At 39.8% G+C, this 26,032-nt stretch overlaps 1 protein-coding gene across 1 annotated transcript; it reads left to right on the top strand.

Moving 5' to 3' along the window:
- Window positions 1–247: 247 nt before the first annotated feature.
- Window positions 248–19,967, top strand: LOC128692304 (putative GTP-binding protein 6). Its single transcript, XM_053781374.2, has 8 exons — window positions 248–992; window positions 2,070–2,212; window positions 3,462–3,590; window positions 6,284–6,444; window positions 10,006–10,214; window positions 15,756–15,954; window positions 17,233–17,332; window positions 19,789–19,967. Exons 1-8 carry the CDS (start codon window positions 432–434, stop codon window positions 19,913–19,915), a joined length of 1,629 nt encoding a protein of 542 aa, XP_053637349.1. The 5' UTR covers window positions 248–431; the 3' UTR covers window positions 19,916–19,967.
- Window positions 19,968–26,032: the final 6,065 nt, after the last annotated feature.

Raw genomic sequence — 26,032 nt, 5'->3', positions numbered from 1 at the left:
TGTATCCCCTTTTTTTTTCAGCATTTGGAGGCACTTATATTAGCCAGCACCTGTTGATTAAATACCTTCCATACAGTCGCAAGAATCACATCATAGTGTCCAGTGTGGTGGGTTGTTGTGCAGCTTACCAAGTAACAGCTGTTCGAGCCAGAGCTTGTCAGGCTGGCTGGATGGCAGCTGAGGACAAACACACTTTTCTTAATCCTATTTCTGACAGACCAAAACCATCTGAAGAGATTAATAATAAGTAAACCAAACAGACAAGAAGAAAGAAAATTGAGACATGCTTTATAAGAAACTCATTGAGACACTTTATAAGAAAATTATATAGACACTTTGTAAGAAAGTCATTCATATTGATATTGTCAACATTGCATTACTGGTACAGTACCTAAAGAGCATAGCTAAACATTGGTGGATTTTATGGTACAATGGCTTATTTTGGAATTATGAGATCAGGAATTTCTGTACAAAAATTAATATCAAGAAGTTCAATTTTTTCTTTGTTAAGCTCATGGAAAATTAAAAATAATGATGTATGTTTAACCACATTTGGAACTTGTTCTGTGTTTTACAAAAGCACAGTTTACAAATCTTCTAAATTCTACTCAGCAAGAGGTCTTATTAGTACATTTCATCCAAAAGTAATGATCATGAACTGTATAACATGGGAAATGCCATTTACCACGACAGCAGTGGATTTTCGGAAAAAGAGAAACGGCCAAGAAACAATCAAACCTATTGATGATGTTGAGGAAATAATTGATGATCGCTTTTTGGAAGATCCAGCATTTGAAATTTTAAGACATGACTCAAATATTTTAGGAGTTTTTGGTTCTGAATCTGTAACTATAAGAGAAGTGGGTGTAATAGTTCTTCAGCCATGGGTTAAATGGGGATATAACAAGAGAGTGGATACTTCAGGGCAGTTAATGCTGGAAGAAGCAGTTGCTTTAGTTTCTACACTGCCAGGCATTCACATTCTAGATAAGGTGATTATTATATATGATTAGCATTTGCAAGATTTTGTATCATAATTTGCAGTTTCCTTATAAAATACTATAACTTATCTTTCCATATCTTCCATTTCCCACCAAAGTAGAGTGAGCAACAGATTCGGCATCACTCATCGAGTTAGTTGTCTGTCTACAAGCACATGGACATTACAGTGAAAAAATTACAAACAAGTACTAAAACTGCAGTATTAACCCGTAAACGGTCCAAGCAGATCTACGTTCACATGTGTAGTGCTCCAAAAGTAGATCTATGTTTTTTTTACATATTTTCAAATATAACAAAAAAAAAGTAGATCAAAGTTTTTTTACACATTTTCAAATGTAAAAAAAAAGATCTACCTTGTTTACATACTTTCAAATGCTGAAAAAACGTATATATACGTTTGGACCATTTACGGGTTAAATAAATTCCTTGCAGTATGTGACAATATTTTGATGCTGTAAATAAATGAAGTTAATCTACATGTAGAAGGCAGGAAGTATTGTGGTGCATCCTTCCAGTGGTTAGAATGCTGCTAGATATTAAGCTACACAGGGCTTCACTTAGATTTTAAGAAAACCTGTTCATTAAAACATGTGTGAGCATGTTAGATAGGAGTGAATGGAGATGAGTGATTTTTGGGACCTGATGAGCTGTTGAAATGTGAGCAGTACAGTGGACCCCCGACTTACGATATTAATTCATTCCAGAAGTCTGTTCGGGTGCCGTTACCGAACGAATTTGTTCCCATAAGGCATATTGTAAATTAGATTAGTCCGTTTCAGACCCCCAAAAATACACGTACAAAAGCACTTGCACAAATACACTTACATAATTGTTCGAGTTGGGAGCTGATCGTAAGGCGGGGTTCCACTGTATAATATTTTGTGAAGGGATTCAGGGAAACCGGTTACTGGACTTGAGTCCTGGAGGTGGATAGTACAATGCCTGCACTTTAAAGAAGGGTTTTGGGATATTGACTGTTTGGAGTGACATGTAAACTATTTAATATTGTGTATAATTGTATGATTTTTTTATTTCCCTTTTTTAACTTTGTCATTTTTTACTTATAGGAGATCGTGCCAGTAAGAAGCTTAGATAGAAAGGCAATATTTGGTTCCGGGACGTTAGATCGACTTGTTTCCAAGGCACGCTCTTTGAAAGGGGTGACTTGTGTATTTATCAGCATTGATATGTTGAAGAAATCGCAAATGGTGTATGTATAATAGTTGTACAACATAATTTGGGCATTGGGTACCTCCAACCTATGAGCTTGATTATGATTTTGGCCAAGGCATATTTTAACTCGGCTTAATATAACATTTCTCTGTAATTAATTATTTGTTACTCCTAATATTTTCACATACTTTTATAACTACATATAATATTGAAGACAATATATTGTAAGCCAGACAGAAGTATGGTGTGGTCTGAACATGTTATATGAGTCACAGGTTGTATAGTTATTGTATCTCATGTCAGATAGAAACCATAGCTGGTAATTCACTATACTCTTCATACAGAGTTTCACAATCTGTTTTACAAATGGTTAATGCACTCATTTTTAATTTACATGTTTGGCTTTTATGTGAATGATTGGTCCAAACCTATATGCTGATGCAATTGATTCACAAGGAGCCTGTGGGCTTCTCATAGGTGCAGATGACACATACAAAGCATGTAATTAGTTACAAATGCATGGGCCATGGCTGTTGATTCACTTTCATTCTCTCAGCCCCTGCTGTGTACAGATGACTCATATTTCAGTTGAAACTTTGATTGGTAAAATCTTAAAAGGTGAGAGAGGGAAGAAGGTTAATAGTATTGAGATATCTTCCTAATATTGTTTAATTTTCTTCATATTTTATATCCATATGTACCGTTGACTCCATGGGGAAGTGGAAAAGAGTCCTTCCTCCATAAGTCGTACATGTCATAAGAGGCAGCTTAAATGCTGGGAGCAAGGGGCTAGTAATCCGTTCTCCTATATGCTGTGTATTACATTACTAAATGTAAAAAGAAGAAAAACTTTATAAAAGTTCTTTTTTGGGCCACCCTACCTCAGTGGGAGACAGGTAGTGTGCTAACAAAAACAAATGTACAGTTAAAACTCCAAATTTGTGAGGATTAGATTGATACCACTAAAGTTTGTCTATAATAAATTTTATTTCTGATTTGGTTTCTCTTTGGAGAGACATCTAAACTGTCGTATCTGAGTGCCTCTGCAAAGACAGTTATTATGTATGAATGATGGTGAAAGTGTTGAATGATGATGAAAGTTTTTTGTTTCATTTTGGGTTTTTCTTTCTACATGCATTTGGGTCACCCTACCTTGGTGGGAAATAGCTGACATGTTAAAAAAATAAAAAAAAATCACTCTAATTCATAAAAATCTTAGGAGATAAACCTTATGATGATGTTTCAATCTGTTCTGTTTATAATTAATTTCAGTTCCTAATTTTCAGAGAGCTTCAAGAACAATTTGGCATGAGGATTCTTGATCGCTATTCTGTAGTGTTGGGAATTTTTCGGCATCATGCACTCACCAAAGAAGCCAAATTACAAGTTGCATTAGCAGAATTACCGTATATCAGGTTTGTTCAGGATTTGTTTTCTTTAGCAAACATGCATCTTCCTTTGAAATATTTTTCTAGAGGGTAAACCACTTAAACTTCGGTTGGGTATAAAGGTATAATCACAAACTCATAGTTCATTGCCAATAAAATTTGTGCACACACATTGTCTATCATCAGCAAAGAAAATATAAAACTACTCTACACAATAACCTGCACATAGGAGAAAAAACTTGACAACATTTTGGTCTGACTCGGACCATGAACTAGTTACACATTAGCTAATGATCCAAGTTACACCGAAATGTTGTCATAAATTTCTTTGTACTATGTGTGGGTTATCTGTGTATTGTTCCAGTCATGGTAATGTGCCTTTTTGTTCTTTATAAGACCACTTGACTAATGTCCAGATCCCAGCCCCATTCTCTCTTGGTATGACCTAACTTTCATCTCGACTGATTTCTCTACCACCAAACTTACATCAGGCTGCTTATAGGCATCATTTTTTTTTTTTTCCTTGATGAAGCCTTACAATGAGTGAAATGTATAATAAAATCTTTCCCTGCTAAAAGTGTCTGAAATTACAACTTGTCAGCTTACACTGTTGTATACCCATCCTGCAGGAAGACTGCACACTCCTATCAGTAGCCTGGGAGATACATGAATGGTCTTGAATCTGGTTGTTAACTTCTGCTCAGAAGCTGCAGGATCCTGAGGTTTATCTGTTGAGAGAATATCAGGTTCTCTCTAAACTTCCTCAGGAAACAAAAGGCAGAAGGCAAAATGAATTAAGAGTTTGAGTTTCAACATTATTATTATCCTTAAAAACTTAACTGTCAAGTCTTTTAATAAGATGTTTATTGATTTGGGTGTGAATTATAGTGTTGAAATTAAAGTATCATGGGGGTCCAGCATTGGCAGGAAGAGTGGCAAAATTAGAGAGGTTGTAATCTTAGGAGGTTCATTAGATATGAATACAGAGGACACAGTATGAAAAGATTTAATTCCCATATAGCAGATAAGTACTGTATACATTCTCACTAGAAATTTTAAAAATAAAAGCTTGACCAGTAAAATTATATTTTTATAAAATGTATTTAATATAATAGTTTACTGTAAAAAAATAAGAAGAATTCAAGTACAGTGGACCCTTAACCAGCGATGGCATCGATTAACGATAAATCTGACTAGCGATACATTTAAACGCAAAAATTTTGCCTCAACTAGCGCTTAAAAACCCGACCAGCGCTATTCGTTCCGTACCATACGCGTCCACTTTGGCCTGAGCGCGCCTCACTTGTCCCTTGGGTGTCAGTGTTTACAAACCAGCCAGCCACCGCGGTCGCTTCCAAACATACAACAACTGGAACATTTCATATTATCACAGCCTTTGTAGTGATTGCACCTGCAAAATAAGTCACCATGGGCCCCAAGAAAGCTTCTAGTGCCAACCCTACAGCAAAAAGGGTGAGAATTACTATGGAGATGAAGAAAGAGATCATTGCTAAGTATGAAAGTGGAGTGCGTGTCTCTGAGCTGGTCAGGTTGTATAATAAACCCCAATCAACCATCGCTACTATTGTGGGTAAGAAAACGGCAATCAAGGAAGCTGTTCTTCCCAAAGGTGCAGCTGCTGCTGCACCACAGTCAGCTCTTGTTGTTGCTGCACCACCATCAGCTGTATTACTCGAAGATGTGGAGAGAGTGTTGTTGGTGTGGCTTAACGTGAAACAATTACCGAGAAACGATTAACCCCGGAGGGTTAGCCACCCAGGATAACCCAAGAAAGTCAGTGCATCATTGAGGACTGTCTAACTTATTTCCATTGGGGGTCCTTAATCTTGTCCCCCAGGATGCGACCCACAACAGTTGACTAACACCCAGGTGAACAGGAAAAAATGCCTGGAACTAGTGCTCATATTGGTGAGGTTAGTGGGGAGGATGTGGAAGAGTTGGTGGAGGAGGACAATGAAGAACAAACCACTGATGAGCTGCTAGATCATCTTCAACAGTAAGAGGCCACACCTGGGGAAACTGCTTCGGAGGAGGGGAGAGAGAAATTGAAGAAGTTGCCTACTTCAAAGATTAAGGAAATGTGTGCAATGTGGCTTAAAGTGCAAACCTTTTTTGATGAAAATCACCCTCACACAGCTATTGCAAGCCGTGCTGGTGACTATTACACTGACAATGTTGTGAAACACTTTAGGATAAAGGAACGAGAGGTACAGGCCTCTATGGACAGATATGTTGTGCGACAGAAGTCCAGTGACTCTGAAGCTGGTCCTAGTGGCATTAAAAGAACAAGGGAAGTAACCCCAGAAAAAGACTTGCTGCCTCAAGTGCTAATGGAAGGGGATTCCCCTTCTAAACACTAACAAGATCAACAGTCTCCCCTCCTCCCATCCCATCAATCATCACCAGATCTTCAATAAAGGTAAGTGTCATGTAACTGTGCATGTCTTCTTCAGTTTGTGTGTATTAAAATTAATATTTCATGTGGTAAAATTTTTTTTTTTTTTCAATACTTTGGGGTGTCTTGCATGGATTAATTTGATTTCCATTATTTCTTATGGGGAAAATTAACTTGACTAACGATTATTTTGATTAACGATGAGCTCTCAGGAACGGATTAATATCGCTGGTTGAGGGTCCACTGTACAAGTCTGTCTCAGAAATCTTAAAATGAACATTAAATATCTGTTGGTATTATACAGGAAAAGAATATCAGGTGATGCTGAGCGTCTCATGGTAATGGAGAGAGAGAAGCGCCTGAAAGCTGCTCTCAGCAAATTAGCTGGTATCCGAGCAGTTATCAGACGAAGCAGAAAAAAATCCAGCCTACCCACAGTGGCAGTTGTTGGCTACACCAATTCTGGTACACTAATAACATTTATTTCTACATTGTATACAGTAGTGTTTTGTGTTCTGTTGCAAGAAATTTTTATTGTCAGTTTTTATTTTGATAAATGTTATACACTTTATTTATATATTTTTTAGTCTTTCTACAGTACTTTTCTTTCTTATTCAACAGTGAAAGAGAATGAATAAGATTTCACTTTTATGATGACTTATCAAAATTTCACTTTTATGATGACCTAATTATCTTGGAAATTTCATCAATAATTGAGTAATAATTTTTTTCCATTGGTTATGGCTTCAGAGAACAGAAATTGCTACATTAACTGGCAAACAGTTACAGGCACACTATACTGTACCACATCATACACTGCCTTTTTACCTGATCCCCAGTTGAATGCAAAAGAAGTAATCTTATAAATCCCACACTAATGTTTCTGACCATACCTCATTTATTGATTTACTCTCTTCATGTCATCTGTTCTATACAAAATGCAGATACACCTGGCACTCCTGAAAAATGAGGGAATCTCTAGCCTGTGAGCATATGGGTCTCTTGAGTGGGTATATTTAAGGTACACTCATAGCCTAGCCTATGTTTTCATTTTAAAACAAATAGTAATTTTCTTGCATTGAGTGTGGCAGTGCCTCAGAAGTTCTCCCCTAATTGAATGATTTTTAACATTCACTATCAGTTAAGCATGATAAAGAATATCATGGTTTAAAGCCAAAGTGGAAGATAGTTACTGTACTTAACAGCTTAACCCTTAAACGGTCCAAACAAATCGACGATCAGATTCGTAGTGCTACAAAAGTAGATCTACTTTTTTTTACATATTTTCAAATGTAACAAAAAAAAATGTAGATAAAAGTTTTTTTTACATGTTTTCAAATGTAAAACAAAAAAGATCTACATTTTTTTTACATACTTTCAGATGTTGAGAAAATGTATATATACGTTTGGACCATTTAAGGGTTAAACAGTTTTTTTTTTTTTTTTTTTTTTTTTTTAACAAGTCGGCCGTCTCCCACCGAGGCAGGGTGACCCAAAAAGAAAGAAAATCCCCAAAAAGAAAATACTTTCAACATCATTCAACACTTTTGCCTCACTCACACATAATCACTGTTTTTGCAGAGGTGCTCAGAATACAACAGTTTAGAAGTATATATGTATAAAGAATACACAACATATCCCTCCAAATTGCCAATATCCCAAACCTCTCCTTTAAAGTGCAGGCATTGTACTTCCCATTTCCAGGACTCGAGTCCGGCTTTATAAAATAACTGGTTTCCCTGAATCCCTTCACTAAATATTACCCTGCTCACACTCCAACAGCTCGTCAGGTCCCAAATACCATTCGTCTCCATTCACTCCTATCTAACACGCTCATGCACGCTTGCTGGAAGTCCAAGCCCCTCTTCCACAAAACCTCGTTTACCCCCTCCCTCCAACCCTATCGAGGATGACCCCTACCCCGCCTTCCTTCCCCTACAGATTTATACACTCTCCATGTCATTCTACTTGGATCCATTCTCTCTAAATGACCAAACCACCTCAACAACCCCTCTTCAGCCCTCTGACTAATACTTTTATCAACTCCACACCTACTAATTTCCACGCCGAATTTTCTGCATAATATTTACACCACACATTGCCCTTAGACAGGACATCTCCACTGCCTCCAACTGCCTTCTCACTGCAGCATTTACAACCCAAGCTTCACACCCATATAAGTGTGTTGGTACCACTATACTTTCATACATTCCCTTCTTTGCCTCCATAACGTTCTTTTTCTCCACATATACCTTAATGCACCACTCACCTTTTTTCCCTCTTCAATTCTATGATTAACCTCATCCTTCATAAATCCATCCGCTGATACGTCAACTCCCAAATATCTGAAAACATTCACTTCTTCCATACTCCTCCTCCCCAATTTGATATCCAATTTTTCTTTATCTAAATCATTTGATACCCTTACTCTCTTCTATGTTCACTTTCAACTTTCTACCTTTACACACACTCCCAAATTCGTCCACTAACCTCTGCAATTTTTCTTTAGAATCACCCATAAGCACAGTATCATAATCAGAAAGTAACTGTGTCACTTCCCATTTTGTATTTGATTCCCTATAATTTAATCCCACCCCTCTCCCGAACACCCTAGCATTTACTTCTTTTACAACCCCATCTATAAATATAGTAAACAACCATGGTGACATTACACATCCCTGTCTAAGACCTACTTTTACCTCTCTTCTACACACCCTAATCTGAGCCTCACTGTCCTCATAAAAACTCTTTACAGTATTTAGTAACTTACCACCTATTCTATCTGCCACATTGCTCCTCTATCCACTCTGTCATATACCTTTTCTAAATCCATAAATGCAATAAAAACTTCCCTACCTTTATCTAAATACTGTTCACATACATATATGCTTCAATGTAAATACCTGATCTAAACATCCCCTATCCACTCTAAAACCTCCTTGCATCAGCAATCCTACATTCTGTCTTACCTCAAATTCTTTCAATAATAACCCTACCGTACACTTTTCCTGGTATGCTCGGTAAACTAATTCCTCTATAATTTTTACAGTCTCTTTTGTCCCTCTTCCCTTTATATAAAGGGACTGTACATGCTCTCTGCCAATCCTTAGGTACCTTCCCCTCTTTCATACATTTATTAAACAAAAATACCAACCACTCCAACACTATTTCTCCCCCTGCTTTTAACATTTCTGTCAAGATTCCATCAGTTCCAGCTGCTTTACCTCCTATTATTTTATGTAATGCCTCATGCACCTCCCCCACACTTACATCCTGCTCTTCTTCACTCCTAAAACATGGTATACCTCCCTGGCCATTGCATGAAATTACTGCCTCCCTTTCTTTGTCGACATTTAAAGGTTCCTCAAAGTATTCTCACCATCTACTCAATACCTCCATCTCCCCATCTACTAACTCTCCTACTCTGTTTTTAACTGACAAATCCTTTTGAAGTCTGCAAGGCTGTCAGCCTATCTTCTAATATTGTTTAAAAATTATAGTTTATTAGCCCTCTGAAAGTACCTGAAACTGGGTTTTTAATATATATGTATGTCTTTTCATACTACCATTATTCCATTTATCTGTCAGTTCATAAACAGCCATCATGCAGTAGGTTGTGTAGGCTCATGAGTGTTCATATTTGATTTTTTTTACAGTGGCTGCACTCTAAAGGAGGGGTGGGGATATTTACTGTTTGGAGGGTTATCTGGCAAGACAGTGATAGTATGAATAATGGCGAAAGTGTTTCTTTTTTGGGTCACCCTGCCTCTGTGAGAGATGGCCAGTGTGTTAAAAAAAATAATTTTGAGCACTGTTGCTTGCCAAATGAATTTGGCCAATATTTTTGCAGTGGTTGCAGTCTGCTGTAAATTCAGAAAAATGAAACTGAGTACTCATATATATGTATTCTATATTCTCAACTTTTATAGCAGGGATATTCAATTTATTGAACAGAAAGAAAAATTGAAAGATTAGTTAATTTTGAAGTTAAGTTGATAGATTTTATTTGTCTCATATTTGCCACAGGTAAAACCTCCTTAATCCATTCTATCACTGGGGATAGTCGTGCTGAGGGCAGAAATCAACTGTTTGCTACGCTAGATGTAACAGCTCATGGTGGCAGACTTCCATGTGGTCTTGAAGTTGCTTTCATAGATACTGTTGGCTTTATTCAAGATATTCCAACAGAACTGATAGCATCTTTTAAAGCAACACTGGAAGATGCTGTGTATGCAGTAAGTTTATTACAGCTATACTAGACATAACTTTTTATGGACAGGTACTGGAGTTCTTCATTGTAAATACAGTGGACCCTCGACCAATGGCGGCATCGACTAACGGCGCTCTTTGGCGTCAAAATATTGGCTCTACCAACGGCGAAAAACTCTTCTAAAGGCTTTCATCCCTAACATGTCTATGCGGCCTGAGCGGGCCCAGCAACTCCAAGACTCCATGTATAGCCAGTGTGCTATTGTTTACAAGCCGTTGCGGTCGATTCCACGTGTACCTGCGATATATTTTGTATTATTCCATTGTTTTAGTGCTTGTAATTGTTAAATAAGCCACCATGGGCCCCAAGAAACCTAGTGCCAACCTTGTGGTAAAAAGGGTAAGAAATACTATTGAAATACTATCGTACCACGGTCAGCTGCTGCTGCACCACCGCCAGGATAACCCAAGAAAGTCAGTGCGTCATCGAGGACTGTCTAACTTATTTCCATTGGGGTCCTCAATCTTGTCCCCAGGATGCAACCCACACCAGTCAACTAACACCCAGGTGAACAGAAAAAAATGCCTGAAACTAGGGCTCATATTGGTGAATTTAAGGCCAGCAAAGGTTGGTCTGAGAGATTTAAAAGTTGTAGTGGCATACACAGTGTGATCAGGCATGGCAAAGTTGAAAAATTCCAACCCCAACAAGTGTTTAATTGTGATAAAACAGGCCTGTTCTGGAAGAAAATGCCAAACAGGACCTAAATTACTCAGGAGGAATAGGCACTCCCAAGACACAAGCCTATGAAAGACAGGCTAACTCTCATATTTTGTTGTAATGCTAGTGGGGATTGCAAAGTAAAGCCTTTACTCATGTATCACTGTGAAAATCCCAGTGTGTTCAAGAAAAAGTCTCATTACTCAACAGCACTCTTCAATAAAGATAAGTGTCATTTTAGTATTTATTTATGTATGTATTGGGCATGTCTCATTGTTTTCTGTGTAGGGAAATGTGTATTTCATGTAGAAAAAATGAATGGGGAAAATTAATTCGACTAACGGCTGATTCGACCAGAGGCTAGCTCTCTGGAACGGATTAAAGCCATTGGTTGAGGGTCCACTGTATCTGAAATTAATAAAGTTTTAGAGTTTATCATTAATACACTTATTGCTCATTCATGATATTCTTACTTGGGAGGTAATAAATATTTCTATGCTTACACATCTATAGTACATCAAATTTCAAAGCTCGCTTACCTCTACTCTGATTTAACACACACTCACAGATGTGCATGCTTTATATTCACACATCTACCTCTCATTACTTATCAGAAGAGAAAATGATAAAAAAAATTTGTCACACCAGCCATATCCTACCATTGTAGGGTGACCCCAAAGAAAATGGAAGCACATTCACCATCAGCTGTCTTGCTTCAAGTGCAGACATCACAATTCGAAAGACCATCTTAACTTCAGCATCCCTACTCTTCCTTCAGACTGCAGTCACTGTAGGTTACACCTCCAGGACTCAAGTCTGGTTAATTGGATTTCTGGTAGATACCCAAGAAGCTAAATAATCATAGACTATGAAAAAAAATATACTTTTCAAGTGAGAAGTGGGATCAAGAAAACAGGGTAGATAGGAATCAAACCAAAACAGAGGATAAGAAGAGAGAAACAGCAACAAACACATTTTTAAAGATTTTGTATGGAGATATAAAAGGAGTAATCCCCAAAAAAGACCTGACATAGGGAATCTAACTGAAACTAAGTTAAAAAATATTTTTTTAATGAAGCAGCTTTTAAGGGTAAGTATTCAGTTTCAACAGGATATTGTACCATGAAAAAAGGCAGGAGGCTTAGCAGTTTTGGTGTAAAAATTACTAAAAGCCATAAAAATTAAAATCTAAAACACAAATAATGTCTGAATTCTAATATTAAAAATGCAACACTAAAGATGAAAAACAGCCCAATATTAAATAAAACATGGAAGATATAAGAATTTGACATGATAAATAAGGCTGAAGGATCAGTTATGGAATGAGAAGAGAGAATATAAATGTATAAATTCAGGTATTGTGGATTAAAATAAGGGTCAGATGCAAAAAGTGGGTCATAAGTGTATGCACCTAGAGAAGAGAGGAGTGTAGAGGAGAGACAGAGATTTTGGGAGATGTTAAGTGTGTGTGTAGGAACTTTTGAACCAAATGAGAGAGTAATTATGGTAGGGGACTTAGATGTTGAAGTAGGAGAAACATTTAAAGAAGGTGTGGTAGGTAAGTTTGGGGTGCCAGGTATAAATGATAATGGGGACCATTTGATTGAACTTTGTGCAAAAAGGGGTTTGGCTATAAATAATACTGTATATATTTTAAGAAAAAAAGGTTAAATAAGTATACAAGATATGATGTAGGGCGTAATGACAGAAGTTGGTTGGACTACGTATTGGTAGATAAAAGACTGTTGGGTAAACTTCAAGATTTACATGTTTATAGGGCCACAGATATATCAGATCACTTTTTTGTTGTAGCTACAATGAAAGTAAAAGGTACATGGGATACAAGGGAAATGGAAGCAGCAAGTAAGAGAGAGGTGAAGGTTTATAAGCTAAAGGAGATGGGCTAGTGAGAGTTAGGCAGTGGGGTTGAAGATTTATAGGGTAGGTTTAAGAATGTAGTGTTAGAGTGTTCAGCAGAAGTTTATGATTACAGGAAAGTGGGTGCAAGAGGGAAGAAGAGCAATTGGTGGAATGATGATGTAAAGAGAGTAGTAAGAGAGAAAAAGTTAGTATATGAGAGGTTTTTACAAAGTAGAAGTGATGCAAGGAGGGAGGAGTATATGGAGAGAAAAAGAGAGGTTAAGAGAGTGGTGAAGCAATGTAAAAAGAGCAAATGAGAGAGTGGGTGAGATGTTATCAACAAATTTTGTTGAAAATAAGAAAAAGTTTTGGAGTGAGATTAATAAGTTGAGGAAGCCTAGGGAACGAATGGATTTGATAGTTAAAAATAGGAGAGGAGAGTTATTAAATGGAGAGTTAGAGGTATTGGGATGATGGAGGGAATATTTTGAGGAATTGTTAAATGTTGATGAAGATAGGGAAGCTGTGATTTTGTGTATAGGGCAAGGAGGAATAACATCTTGTAGGAGTGAGGAAGAGCGAGTTGTGAGTGTGGGGGAAGTTCATGAGTCAGTGATTAGAATAAAAGGGGGTAAGGCAGCTGGGATTGATGGGATAAAGATAGAAATCTTAAAAGCAGGTGGGATATAGTTTTGGAGTGGTTGGCATTTTTATTTAATAAATGTACGGTTATTTTCATATAGTCGGACTTGAGTCCTGGAAATGGGAAGTACAATGCCTGCACTTTAAAGGAGGGATTTGGGATATATTGGCAGTTTGGAGGGATATGTTGTGTATCTTTATACGCATATGCTTCTAAACTGTTGTATTCTGAGCACCTCTGCAAAAACAGTGATTATATGTGAGTGTGGTGAAAGTGTTGAATGATGATGAAAGCATTTTCTTTTTGGGGATTTTCTTTCTTTTTTGGGATTTTCTTTCTTTTTTGGGTCACCCTGCCTCGGTGGGAGACGGCCGACTTGTTGGAATAAAAAATGGAGAAGGTACCTAGGGATTGGCAGAGAGCATGCATGCATAGTGCCTTTGTATAAAAGCAAAGGGGACAAAAGAGAGTGCAAAAATAATAGGGGAATAAATCTGTTGAGTATACCTGGTAAAGTGTATGGTAGAGTTATTATTGAAAGAATTAAGAGTAAGATGGAGAGTAGGATAGCAGATGAACAAGGCTTTAGGAAGGGTAGGGGGTGTGTAGATCAAGTGTTTACAGTGAAACATATAGGTGAACAGTATTTACATAAGGGTAAAGAGGTTTTTGTGGCATGTATGGATTCGGAAAAGGCATATGACAGGGTGGATAGGGGGGCAATGTGGCAGATGTTGCAAATGTATAGAATAGGAGGTAGATTATTGAAAGCAGTGAAGAGTTTTTATGAGGATAGTGGGGCTCAGGTTAGAGTATGTAGGAGAGAGGGAGATCATTTCTCAGTAAAAGTAGGCCTTAGACAAGGATGTGTGATGTCAACATGGTTGTTCAATATATTTATAGATGGGGTTGTAAGAGAAGTGAATGCTTGGGTGTTGGCAAGAGGTGTGGGGTTAAAAGATAAAGAATCTAACACAAAGTGGGAGATGTCACAGTTGCTCTTTGCTGATACACTGTGCTTTTGGGAGATTCTGAAGAGAAGTTGCAGAGGTTGGTGGATGAGTTTGGTAGGGTATGTAAAAGAAAAAAATTAAAAGGTGAAAATAGGAAAGAGTAAGGTGATAAGGATAAAAAAATTAGGTAACAAAAGATTGGATATCAGATTGGAGGGGGAGAGTATGGAGGAGGTGATTGTATTCATATATTTAGGAGTGGACGTGTCAGCAGATAGGTCTATGAAAGATGAGGTGAATCATAGAATTGACAAGGGGAAAAAGGTGAGTGGTGCACTGAGGAGTCTGGAGACAAAGAACTTTGTCCATGGAAGCAAAGAGGGGAATGTATGAGAGTATAGTTATAACAATGCTCTTGTATGGGTGTGAAGCATGATTGGTGAATGTTGCAACAAGGAGGAGGCTGGAGGCAGTGGAGATGTCGTGTCTGAGGGCAATGTGTGGTGTGAATATAATGCAGAGAATTCGTAGTTTGGGTTAGTTGGGTTATTGAGGCTGGGACTTTGGGTAGTTTCAAATTTAGGTTGGATAAGTACATGAGTGGGAGGGGTTGGATTTGAGTGGGACTTTCACATCAGAGCTTATTTCTTGGGTGGCATTGAAAATTGGGTTGGGCAAATGTTTTGTTAGTGGGATGAATTGTAAAGGACCTGCCTAGTATGGGCCAACAGGCCTCCTGCAGTGTTCCTCCTTTCTTATGTTCTTATGTTCTTAAATTAGGAGGAGGTGCGGGATTACCAAAACTATTATCCAGAGGGCTGAGTAGGTCACCATACTCCTTCACCTGTAATACACGACAATAGAATGGGGGTTCTGTTGTACTGTATTACTGGAAAAGAAGGCAAACTGTCATACAAGTGAAAAATGGTTCACATTGAGTTGATAATGAAAAGGAAGGCAGGGAAGAACCTTCATATAATCATGAAAAAAGTTGTAAGTGAGAACTATACACAACTCTTCAATAGTGAAATTATTTACTTCAGCAATTTTCTTGCAATAACCTGTGCACTGTACATATATTAAAAATATATCAATCACCCTTACTGCATGAAAGGTTCTAGAAATTTTAGTATGCTAATGCAGTTCCTAATTTTACAAAAATGTAAACTCAGATTTATATGAAACAACGCTAAGCTACAAATGAGTATATTTTCTGTGACAAGGTATACTTTAAGTTACACTGTATATGAATTATAATAAAGATGCTTGTAATAAGTATGAAAATCAGGTTAATGCTTTGTCTTCATCTTACTAAATTTGCTATTCTCATAGTATGATGTGTATGGCTTTCTAGTCTTCATGAAATAAAAGAAATATTTTTATTTTTTAGGATGTGATTGTGCATATACGTGATGCAAGTCATCCAGATTATGACTTACAAGGGGCTACAGTTAGCCAAACACTTGCCTCCCTTCCTTTCCCAGACAACACTCCCATCATCACAGCAGCTAACAAAATTGATCTGGGATTGGTAAAACCTAAAGAAGCATTTGGAGATGTGCATTTAGTCTCTGCACTGACTGGTCAAGGTGAGATTTAATTTTTTTTCATGGTATTTGCAGTTATTTTTGTATTTGACAATGGTTACTTTTTAAACTGCATATCACATATATGTACAGCTGCACGTACAACAATTTATTATGTAAAGTTAGTTTCATTATTTCTAGTTTATTTAAAATGCAATGTGATATGGTTTGGGGGATGACGCTCGTTTTGAATAAGGTACGGCAAAATTAATTCTATAAAAAATATCAGATTTTATCACAGCCCACTAATCATATTTACAAATGAGTAAATTAACACCATTCTAGAGAACAAAGGCAAGCATGATATTGAATTATTGAATGATGACTACTTTGAGGCCAAATCATTATAACATCGGTTTGACTGTGTTTAATGACTCCTTAGAGACATTGCTTTAATTTGTCATCATGGCTTCTTCCTTGCTGGGAAGTTCCTAAGAACAAAATAAAGCTATTCTGTAGAGATATGTATTACGAAGTCTACTTTCACTAGATGTATTTTGGTCGCTGCTCAATCAGAGAAATGTATCCCAGTATTTCATAAGCCCAGCCTCTACCTCAGTGAATGCTTAATGAATAGTGGAGAGTGGTCATAAAATTCCAGTGGAACAAAATATAAAAATAGGTATATGTGCGTGTATGCTTGCATACAGTGGAACCTCGGTTTTCATATGCCCTAGTTTGTATGTAAAACTATAATTATTCTCTATAAAATGTATTTTTTGTTAGTATTTCCCATAAGAAATAATGTAAATCCAATTAATCCATTCCAGACACCCAAAAATATTAACAAAAAATACATTTTGTAGAGAATAACTATAGTTTTACACACAAACTAGCACAAATGAAAACTGAGGTTCCACTATATATATTTTTAACACCTGGGTTTTAAAAAATTTTGATACCCAGGTATTAAAAATTCTTAAAACCTGGGTATTAAAATTTTTTAATAACCAGGTACTAAACATGCATAACATACATACACACATGTATACATATTTTTATATTTTGTTCCATTAGAATTTTATGACTACCCTGCACTGTTCCTTATGCATACATTGCATAGAGGAGGCTGGGCATATGAAATGTGAGGATACATTCCTCTGATCGTGCAGTGACCAAAACACATCTAGTTTATTCTTTGTTTTTCCTTAATACGCTAAGAAACTTTTATTCAGAATTACATTTATTATATCAACTTACTCTTGAATTACAAAGCTGTGTCTATATCAATTTTTATTGGTATTCCTTGACTGCTAATTTTTTTAATATTTAAAATTTTAGGCTTGAATGAGCTACTATTAACCATACAAACTGCAGTTTTGAGAGTGACTGGTCGACGTTCTTGGAAGTTCACACTGCCAACAGGCTCTTATCAAATACAGTAAGTAAGAAAGCTTGAAGCCAGCTTAGCTGTCTCATCTGAAATTAATAACACTAGCAACAAGCTCCAAGAAAATATAGTTCATTTAATAAGGGACAAGTATCTTCTGGAGAAAAACTTTCTGTAAAATACACCAGATGTTTAGAATAAAGGTTTGATATCTTTCTGGCCTGATTGAGAATTTGTGATTTAATTTTTAATACATCAGCCATGTCCCACTGAAATAGTGACCCAAAAAATAAGACACACCTCTGTCACTCACTCCATCACTGTATTGCCAGAGGCACACCAGTACTACAATTCAAAACTGCAAATATCCACACCCCTCCTTCAGTGTGCAGGCACTGTAGGCACTGTATTTCCCACCTCCAGGACTCGAGCCTGGCTAACCAGTTTCCTTGAAACCCTTCATAAATGTTACCTTGCTCACACTCCAACAGCATGTCAAGTCATGAAAACCACTTGCCTCCACTACTCCTAACACACCCACACATGTCTTCTCTCTGCTATAGATTTATATTCCCTCCAAGGCATTCTGTTTTGTTTCATTCTTTCTTAAATGTTCAACCCACCTCAACAACCCTCTGGATAATACTTTTAGAAATCTTCCACCCCTTCCTAGTCTCCAAGCTACAAATTCTCTATGTAATTTTATGCCACACATTGCCCTCAGACACATCTCCACTGCTTCTAGCCTCCTCCTCCTCCTTGCTATAAGATTCGCAACTCGTGTAAAGCATGGGTTGCGAATTCAAGAGTATACATTTCCCCTCTTGCCTCCATGGCTTCCTCCATACTCCCTCCTTCCAGTCTGATATCCACTTTTTCATTACCTAAAATTTTTGTTGTCCACATCACCTTGCTCTTTCCTGTGTTCACTTTTAATCTCCTTCTTTTACATAACCTCCCAAATTTGTCCACCAACCTTTGCAACTTCTCTTCAGAATCTCCCAAAACCACAATGTCATCATCAAAAAGCAACTGTGACAACTCCCACTCTGTTAGATTATTTTCCAATCTCGCACCTCTCCCCTACACCCCTGCCTTCACTTCTCATACAGCCCCATCTGTAAGTATATTAAACAACCATAGTGACATCATGCATCCCTGTCTACAGCCTACTTTTACCAGGATTGTTTTTATGAAAAATAAATATTATTCAGTACCCGACCAGCCAGGCTGTGGTTCATATGTTGGTTTGTGTGTGACTGGCAATAACAGCCTGGTTGATCAGGTCCTGATCCACTGTAAGGCCTGGTCATGGACTGGGCTGCAGGGGTATTGACCCCTGGAACACCCTCCAGGTATACACTAGGTACAATGTTTATCTTAAATATATGGCAGACTCCCGGGAATAAAAGGCGGCTTAAATTTACATTTAGTTTGTAATGAGCATTATTGGACCTGCAGTACTGTATCAGTGAAATGAAGAAGGGCTGTGACAGTATGAATATAAGTCAGTTTTTTAGTTCAGTAACCCTACTGCACTGGGAGACAGTTGTTTAAAATATATATTTTTCTTCTTTTAACAAACTGGCCGTATCCCACCAAGGCAGGGTGGCCCAAAAGGAAAAAGGAAAGTTTTTCCTTTTAAATTTAGTAATATGTACAGAAGAAGGGGTTATTAATCCCCTTGCTCCCAGCATTTTAGTCACCTCTTATGACACGCATGGATTACAGAGGAAGAATTCTGTTCTAATTCCCCATGGAGATAGGAAATAAACAAGAGCTAGTAAGAAAATAGAAGAAAACCCAGAGGGGTGTGTGTGCATATGTATTTTTTTTTTGTCAACAAACCAGCCACATCCCACTAAGGCAGGGTGGCCCAAAAAGAAAAACGAAAGTTTTTCTTTTTAAATTTAGTAATTTGTACAGGAGAAGGGGTTACTAGCTCCTTGCTCCTGGCATTTTACTCGCCTCTTACAACACGCATGGCTTATGGAGGAAGAATTCTGTTCCACTTCCCCATGGAAGTAACAGGAAATGAACAAGAACAAGAATTAGTAAGAAAATAGAAGAAAACCCAGAGCGGTGGGAGACGGCCAACTTGTTGAAAAAAAAAAAATATATAGTATATGCTTGTACATGTATGTGTAGTGTGACCTAAGTGTAAGTAGAAGACGCAAGATGTACCTGAAATCTTGCATGTTTATGAGACTGAGAAAAGACACCAGGAATCCTACCATCATGTAAAACAAGTACTACAGGCTTCCATTTTATACTTACTCGGCAGGACGGTAGTACCTCCCTGGGCGGTTGCTGTCTACCAACCTACTACCTAGAAAAATATAATTTATTCTAAAAATAATGTATGATAAGAGTTTACCCATATTTCATAACTAAGATAATAGTACCTGTAGATACTTTTAAAGCTATTGATTTTGTGTCCTCTGAAAAACTCAAGAGAATTTTGTTTAGTGAAATTATGAAAGCAAGATTTTGGTTTATTTTTTCAGGTGGTTGCGAAATGCTGCTGGTTTAGCTTACGAGGAGATAGATGCAGATAATCCCCAGACTACACATGTCATCGTTGTTTTAACGGACCAGGAACTGGCTGCATTTCAAAGAAATTTTGAAAAATAACTGTATATAATAACACTTTATTATTATCAAATTAAAGTGGTTGTCTGTTCCATTTTTTTTTTTTATTGTAAACAATTTTATTCCCATTTGTGATGACCCGATGTACTCAGTAGGCTTTAAACCCTATTAACCAATCAATTATTATTCACAGCACAGGTGGGGCTTGAACCCTTGGCAGCTGAGGCCTAAAACTTATAAGCCACTGCACTAACCACTCAGCCAGCTGGCTGTAATAAGATTCATCTTACTAGGTATATTTATATACACCATAGAAAGGTTAACACTATGACCACAAATGCAGGTTTTTACAAATGAATCACACACCATCATGACTGGCTTGCTCTAGCTCAAGTCCCCTCGAAGTTGCCGTCACGAAGCTCATGCTAATCTCCGTTTGGTGTATAGAAATATACCATGTTGAATGAATCTTATTAAGAGCTAGGTAGACAAGTGGTTAGTGCACTGACCTGAGTTTTAGAACACACCTGTCATGGATTTGAACCCCACTTACGCTGTGATTTGCAATTGTTATGATTGCACGCCTCTTCAAGGGGGGCTCCTTGGCGTGGTGAAGAGGCTCTTGGTCTGAGGAATTAGACCTGTCAGTCTTCTTCCTCAGACCGAACCTAATTACCCCCCAATCTCCCCTCCCCTATCCCATCCTCCTCATCCTCTCCTTTTTCCTTTACTCCTCCTCCTCCCCACCCCTCCCTTTTGCCCTTCCTCTTTTTGGCCTTTGGGATTTCTCCCACAGGCGCGCTAGTTCCTAGGTAGGGGAAAGGATACCGGGGTCCATCCCATTCCGTTGAGGTTCTTGGCGGTGGCGTAGTTTGCCGTGGAATCTGGATCGCCTGGGGATGTCCCGATCCCTCTCCGGTATCCCGGAGTAGCTTTGGGTGTCTTTCAGGCGATGGGTGTATCTCTGGAAGCCACCTTTCGGATTCCGGGGGTGGTGGCCGAAGGAGGTATGCTTTGTGGCGGATGTCCGGCCGCCCTCTCTTTTGTCCACCGAGGTAGCTCGGCAGATGTGAGGTTGCTATCCCGGATTGTTAGTTTACTAGCATGATGGGTAGGGTATGGCACGGGTTCCATGCTGCATCTGCGCTACTTGCGGTGCTGAGGTCCTCTTGGGCGCGGAGGGAGATTTCTGGCCCTTTCATTCCTCCTAGGAACTATCCCTCCCCGGTCCCCCCTTTTTTTATTTTTTTTTTTTATTTTTATTTTCTTTTCTTCTTTCCTTTTTTTTTTCTTAAAAACAAAAAGAAAGAAGTAACCTAACCATGGCAGCCCTAGTCCATGAACCTACTACCCCCGGGCCCCTTCTTGATACCGCACCCCGTTCTGACCCCGCCTCGTCTTTGGACCACTCTTCAGACACTCCTAATGCCTCTGTACCTCTTGCCGGTGCTGTTTTCTCACCCGCTTCAGGTACTGAGGCCTCGACTGACTCCTTCGATTTATCGGACCTTCGCTCTCCTCTGACTATGCTTCCGGCCTCTCCCTCTACGGTGCGGCAATTTTCAAATCGCCGACCCGTTCCACGTCAGACCAACTCTGGTCCCACGCCTAAACGACAACGACAATTACCTGCTGATGATACTTCTCCACCTTCTCGTTCTTCTCAGAAACGATCGACACGTCCTTCACTACCTTTCCACGCTCAGTTTCAGACTGAACAATGGACTAAATTCTTCACTTTACGACCGACTTCCTCTACTGCCTATCTTTCTGACCACAGTATTGGCAAGGCACTCCTAAGAGCGGTACGTGCATCATCACCGTACAGAATGCTACCCAGGCTCATGAGCTCTCTCGTCTTAACCATATCGATACTGTTCCTGTCACTCTTGAAAAACATCATTCCCTCAATTCTTGTAGTGGTACCGTCATTCTGCCCCATACTATAGTTCAACAAAATTTCCAGACATGTGGCACTGACATTCTTGAACAGCTGGAACTCCAAGATCTCCCAATCCTCAAGGTAGACACTTATGTTCTTCCTGCCCGTGGGCGGAGACGATACCCTAGCAATGTGGCTCGTTTAACTTTTGACAGCCGAGAACTCCCATCCTCAGTTTATATAGCAGGACATCGGTTACAAGTTCGAAAGGTGATCCCTACACCACAACAGTGTAGAAATTGCTGGCGATTTGGCCATCCAGCGAAATATTGCAGATCTATCGCCGAATGCCCAGTCTGTGGTGCCGATGACCATTCTAATACATACGTCTTGCAATCGATCTCCCTCTTGCCTTAACTGTCATGAGGCTCACCCTTCGTACTCTCGCCGTTGTCAGGTCTATTTAAACGAGCGGGAAATCCGTTACCTCAAAGAGACAGAAGGTCTCCCTTATGCCATGGCAGTTTCTCATCTCCGCCTCCAAGGGAGACTCCCACGTGTTTCTTATTCCCGTGTTTCAAAACGTCCCCCCACTTCTGGTATCCCATCTTCTACACCCACCTCTGTGGTTACCTCTCCCATAATCACTCCTGTATCTAATCCTTTTGCTGTCCTCGGCTCAGACGTCCCTACTTCAACGCCTCAATCTAATCTCGCTTCTTCGAGTTCTCTCTCACAAGCCTCAGTATCGACGAGACCTCGTACGACACCTCCTCCAAATCGTCCCTCTACTTCTCAAAAGTCAAAAAAAGGTCCATTAACACCTCCTACCCATCCTCCACCTCCTCATTTTACCCTCCCTGTCTCTGTCCCTGGTTCTTCCCCTCTCACTGGCTCAGTTACAAGTGTAGAGGTTCACCCTCCTCCTCGTACTGTACCTTCCTCCCCTGTTCCCTCCCAGGTTTCTTCCTCTTCTGCCACCTCCCAGGTTCCTGCCTCTTCTGTCCCCTGCCACGCTTCTCCAGTTCCCTCCACCCTTTCGCCCCCCCCTACCTTGGTACAGTCCAATACAGTTCTAATCTTTACTCATCCTCCCCCTACCATTCCCAATATTGTCTCCCATACGACATCTCTGAATTCCGAAACACTTGAAGCAATCTCTGAATATATTGCAGAGACCAAACCATCAATGGACACTGATCCACCTTCCGCTCTTTCTCTCTCCTCTGCTCCATCTGCGCAACTCCTTTCTTCACAGCGCACCGTTCCTTCGCTGCTTGAACGTTTTCCACTGCCTCCGCATGTGGACTTTTCTAACCCTTCTAGTCCGTAGGAACCCTTACCTGCGGATTTCAAGTATCTTTATCATTGCCAATCATGGCCTATTTACAGTGGAATATACGCGGCCTCAGGGGTAATCGGGGTGAGCTTCAGATGTTACTCTCCCAGTTTGCCCCTGTTGGTGTTTGCTTACAGGAACCAAAATTACACTCTGCTGTTATTTCTCACATCTCAGGCTATAATTTATTGTATTCTTCAGATCCTTTTCCTGATGGGACCTTTAATGAAAGTGCCCTTCTTCTCCGCACTGATATTCCGTACCATCAGCTATTTGTTCATACTTCGCTGCATTACACAGCAGCCCGTATCCACTTACATAGGTGGTATACGCTCTGTTCTTTATATCTCTCTCCTTCTCGGGCATTCTCTATTCCGGATTTTGCCTTCCTTGTTTCGTCATTACCGCCACCGATTCTGTTACTTGGTGATTTTAATGCCCACCATTTCCTCTGGGGGGGGGGGGGGGGTATAACTGTGATTCCCGTGGAATTCAGTTAGAGGCTTTTCTTGCCACCCACCCCCTCCATGTTTTAAATACAGGTACTCACACCCATTTTGATCCTCGGACTCATACTCTCTCTTGCATCGATCTCTCAGTCTGCTCTTCCTCCGCCGCATTAGACTTCACTTGGTCTGTTCTCCCGGACTTACATGACAGTGATCATTTCCCAATCATTCTTACTTCCCCTTCATATTCGCCACCTCTTCGCACCCCACGCTGGCAATTTAATCGGGCAAATTGGAACCTTTACTCACACCTAACTGTTTTTAAAGAGGTTCCTTCTTCGTCCTCCATCGATGAGCTTTTACACCTCTTCTCGTCCTCCATTTTCACCGCAGCTTCTCATTCTATACCCCAAACTTCGGGCAGGCATTCTCAGAAATGCGTGCCTTGGTGGTCTCCTGCTTGTGCTCGTGCAGTACGTTTGAAACGCGCTGCATGGGGCAGGTACCGGTACAATAGAACCACAGAGCGACTCCTTGATTTTAAACAGAAGTGTGCGATCGCTCGCCGTGTCATCCGTGATGCTAAACGCACTTGCTGGCGAGATTATGTCTCCACCATCACCTCTGCTTCCTCTATGAGTGCAGTCTGCGGGTTGCCGGTGTTGATATAGCAAACCCACTAGATGTTGCCAATGAAATTGGCAATCATCTGGTCCGTATTTCTCAGGGACTCCATCTATGCCCCTCATTTCTTTCCTCAAAATCTGCCAGAGAGTTAGCACCCTTGGACTTTTCTTCTCTCAGAGAAGAACAGTATAATGTGCCTTTTACACTTCAAGAACTGGAGGCAACACTCTCAGCTTGTCGATCATCGGCAGCTGGGCCCGACGACATTCATATTCGTATGCTACAACATTTACATTAGTCAGCCCTTGCAGTCCTATTACGCCTTTACAATCTTATTTGGTCACAAGGAGTTCTTCCACAGCTGTAGAAATCCGCCATTGTTCTCCCTTTCCGCAAACCAGGCACTACGGGACATGAAACCTCCCACTATCGTCCCATTGCTCTTACCAGTGCAGTTTGCAAAGTAATGGAACGCCTAGTAAATAGACGTTTAGTGTGGTATTTAGAGACACACAACAGTCTCTCCACTCGTCAATATGGCTTTCGTAAGGGACGTTCTACCATAGACCCCTTACTACGCTTGGATACGTATGTTCGTAATGCCTTTGCGAATAACCACTCAGTTATTGCCATATTTTTTGACCTTGAGAAGGCATATGACACAACTTGGAGGTATAATATTTTAGCCCAAGCCCACTCCTTAGGCCTTCGAGGCAATCTACCATCCTTCCTTAAGAACTTTTTAACTGACAGGCATTTCCATGTTCGGGTTAATAATGTGCTCTCCCCGGACTTTATCCAAGCTGAAGGTGTCCCCCAGGGATGTGTTCTGAGCACAACACTTTTTCTCCTTGCTATTAATGATTTGGCCTCTAGTCTTCCATCAAATATTTGGTCATCACTCTATGTTGATGACTTCGCTATTGCCTGTGCAGGCGCTGACTGTCACCTCATTACAGTTTCTCTCCAACATGCAGTCGACCGTGTTTCCAATTGGGCCACCACACGTGGGTTTAAATTTTCCAGCACTAAAACCCACCAAATCACTTTCACTAGACGCTCTGTCATCTCCGATCATCCTTTGTACCTCTATGGCTCCCGTATCCCTGAACGTGATACAGTCAAGTTTCTGGGCCTCCTCTTTGATCGTAGGTTATCCTGGAAACCTCACATTACCTCTCTGAAGGCAACTTGTCACAGCCGGCTGAACCTTCTTAAAACCCTTGCTCATCTTTCATGGGGAGCTGATCGTCGAACCCTCCTTCGCCTACATTCCACCCTTATTTTATCGAAACTTGATTATGGTGACCAGATCTATTCAGCGGCATCTCCTGCTACTCTCTCTAGCCTTAACCCCATTCATCACCAAGGATTACGTTTATGCCTTGGTGCTTTTCGCTCTTCCCCTGTCGAGAGCCTCTATGCAGAAGCGAACGTTCCATCCTTATCCGATCGCCGTGATGCCCATTGCCTGCGCTACTATGTACGCTCTCATGATCTCCGCAATCCTTCCATTTATAGAATGGTCACTGATATCAGTAGACATTCTTTATTTGTTCGCCGCCCCTGTTTACTCCGTCCCTTCTCTCTTCGCCTTCATTCGCTCTTGTCTTCTCTTCAACTACCACCTTTCTATGTACATGTAGCATCTCACTTTTCCCTACCCCACTGGGAAGTTCCAGCTGTTCGAGTCTGTTCTTTCTCCCTCCCTTGCTCGAAAGCCCAACTGTCTACGGTCACTTCCCGCTCTCTTTTTCTTGACTACTTTCACTCTCATTCTCATGCCATTGCTGTGTACACAGATGGCTCTAAGTCTTCTGACGGCGTAGGATTCGCAGCAGTGTTTCCGGACAGCGTCGTAC

The sequence above is a fragment of the Cherax quadricarinatus genome, chromosome 53, assembly GCF_038502225.1.
Source record: "Cherax quadricarinatus isolate ZL_2023a chromosome 53, ASM3850222v1, whole genome shotgun sequence".
NCBI classification, from domain to species: Eukaryota; Metazoa; Arthropoda; class Malacostraca; order Decapoda; family Parastacidae; genus Cherax; species Cherax quadricarinatus.
Note: the sequence above shows the minus strand (reverse complement) of the source record. Positions and strands in the feature narration are given on the sequence as shown.